Raw genomic sequence first — 2,463 nt, forward strand, 5'->3', positions numbered from 1 at the left:
TAAATCAGTTTTGAACAAATATTCTAGCATAATTTTTAAGTGGCACCTACTGCTGGAGTTAATCTCTTTCAGATTGCCATAAATCAGAAAGCTTGTTTCCTTACGGCCATTCAGATTCATGAGAGTTTTTACAAGAAATATTTATATAACACCATTTTCTGGCTAGCACTCTGAATTTTTGAAATCTTCACACCTAAATTTGCATGAAAGTTTTGGTTGATTTTGTTATCTGCAATTTTCTGTACTGAATTATGTTGCTGTTCAGTTTTTGTGTTGCCCACAAAGGAATTAATATAGCAGTGATACTTAGCTTTACATATATGTTTGTAATGTAGTTTGGGTTGAGAGCTTTTCTATTCAGATTGTATAAGAAATATTGGGGTTTTATGTAGGTCTGTCTGCACCAGTGCCCAGAGGGAGGAAAGGCAAGAAAGTAAAAGCCCAGAGTTCACAGCCGATGTTGCAAGACGCTGATTGGCTCACAACCTGTAATCCAGATGTATTATTTCAAGAAGACAGCTATAGAAAACATCTCAAACATCACTGTAATAAGTAAGTATTAATAAATACTTCATTTAGAGGTTTTTTTTTTTACTACATGCTTCTGAAAAGTCCACAACGTCTTTTGGATATTTTTAATAGAACACAGGGCCATTTAATAGGATGTAAAGGCCATTATTACTTTTTAATTTGGGGATAATCATCTTAACAGATATCTGGCTACTTCTGTAAGCTCTTTATGACTGATCAGCACTTAAAACACAGTTCTGAAGAAAATTGTTTTCTACTTAGTAAATAAGAATGGAATCAGATGAGGTTATTCTTTTTACCATATAAAGGAAAGACTATATCCCTACACTAAGTCTGTTTCTCTTGACAGTCGGCTATCTCTAACCAAAAGCTGTTTGTTTCTTACCCTTCTTGTGGGGTCTCTCAGGCTGATGTCTTTAAAGTTCTGTTCCTTAGATGTTAAACTCAAATATCCACTTCTTAGTTTCCAGAGTTTCATGTAGTAGTTCACCTATGTGTGGGTGTATCTCTTCTCTTAGTCCTTTTTCTCCCTTCCTCTCTTGCTCTCCACATTATACAGATTATTTCTTCTTTTCTCCTTTGTTTGAGATAAAATTTTTCACCGAGCTTTCTTACCTGAATCAGTGCCCTGATGTGATTTTTGAAATTCTAAACATGTTACTAAACTGAAAGCCTTTGGGGATAAAGATCATTGTATTTTAATTTGAATGTTACATTGTTTTATTGTTGCATGAATGTCTCTTAAGAGCTTCTCACATTCTTTTAGCTTTTGTTCTGTAATATCTTAGTTATTTTTCTGTCAGCTTCCTTTGACGGTGTCTTGGTTCTCCATGTCATTTCGCTTACTGTATTCTCCATTATAGACACTGAACCTAACCCTTGTCCCAAAAATATTTTGTTTTGGGGCTGGGGGGGAGGTTGTTTGCTTTTTGGGTTTGGGGGGTTTGGTTTTGTTTTGGTTTTAAATTTGTACTCTTTCATTGTATATATAACATACAGATGTAATGCAGTGTTACTGAAAGGTTGTCATTACTTTTGTTTTTCTAATATATATTGTGTCTTACTAATAATGTTTATTGGAAAGAAATTATTGATTTGAAAAGTACCTGTGGCCTGTCAATAGGGGGTGTGATGTGAAGGAGGAAAGGCATTTAAGGAGTTTATTAGCTCGTTTCCAGATGCTAACCAAGCTTAATTCTCAGCTGATGAAAACAGATACTTATAGAATTATGTTAGCAAGTGCACATCCAAATAAACTGCTTTCTGATTTTTTTCTAAACTGTTACTCAGATCTGTTATTACATTTCACTTGCTCTTAAAGTAATTAAATTCTTTCCTGTAACATTATTTTAATCTCCCAGGTAACATGTCCTCATTACTTGTTATATCAGTTTGCAGATCAGACTTAAATTCATTTTAAAAATATTCCTTCTGTAATAATACGGTAGAACAATTACAAGGATCGGGAAGACTGATAAATGTGCAAAAATGTTTTCAGTTGCTATCTTTTTCCTTCACTTCCCAGATCCACCAGGACTAAGTGAATTGTAGAAGCAACATGTTTAGCCCAGGTAAAATCAAACAGAGGTGGAAGCCAATTAATAATCTGAGTCATTTCCTTCAAAAGGTAGCAGTAGCAATTGGCTTTATAAGAACTGGTGTCCTGTCCTTATGTAACATGTATGCTGTTTTAATGCATAGGACTCCTGAAAGGTGCAAAGAGCCTCTGGGTTTTGGTTCATGGTTTTTTTTCCTGCTCCTCTTCTTTGGCTTGATGTAACAGCTGTTATTGCTTAATACTAAGATGATAGAGACCCTCAACAGCTTATTTACATAGCCACACAGGGAGCAGGGACACCTTACTGGTCCCAGTTATCATGCATACAAAAAGAAGCATGTCTGACATGTTTTGAATTGTAGACATGACCTTCA

General features: G+C 35.0%; 1 protein-coding gene across 1 annotated transcript in view; it reads left to right on the forward strand.

The window, feature by feature from the left end:
- CHD7 (chromodomain helicase DNA binding protein 7) overlaps positions 1-2,463 on the forward strand; it is a 91,420-nt gene that overhangs the window by 75,013 nt on the left and 13,944 nt on the right. Inside the window, exon 22 of the mRNA XM_009332087.1 lies at positions 393-552. Within this exon, the coding sequence (XP_009330362.1) occupies positions 393-552 (160 nt within the window). The remainder of the gene's footprint in view (positions 1-392; positions 553-2,463) is intronic.

The sequence above is a fragment of the Pygoscelis adeliae genome, unplaced genomic scaffold (assembly GCF_000699105.1).
Source record: "Pygoscelis adeliae isolate BGI_AS28 unplaced genomic scaffold, ASM69910v1 Scaffold98, whole genome shotgun sequence".
Taxonomy (NCBI): domain Eukaryota; kingdom Metazoa; phylum Chordata; class Aves; order Sphenisciformes; family Spheniscidae; genus Pygoscelis; species Pygoscelis adeliae.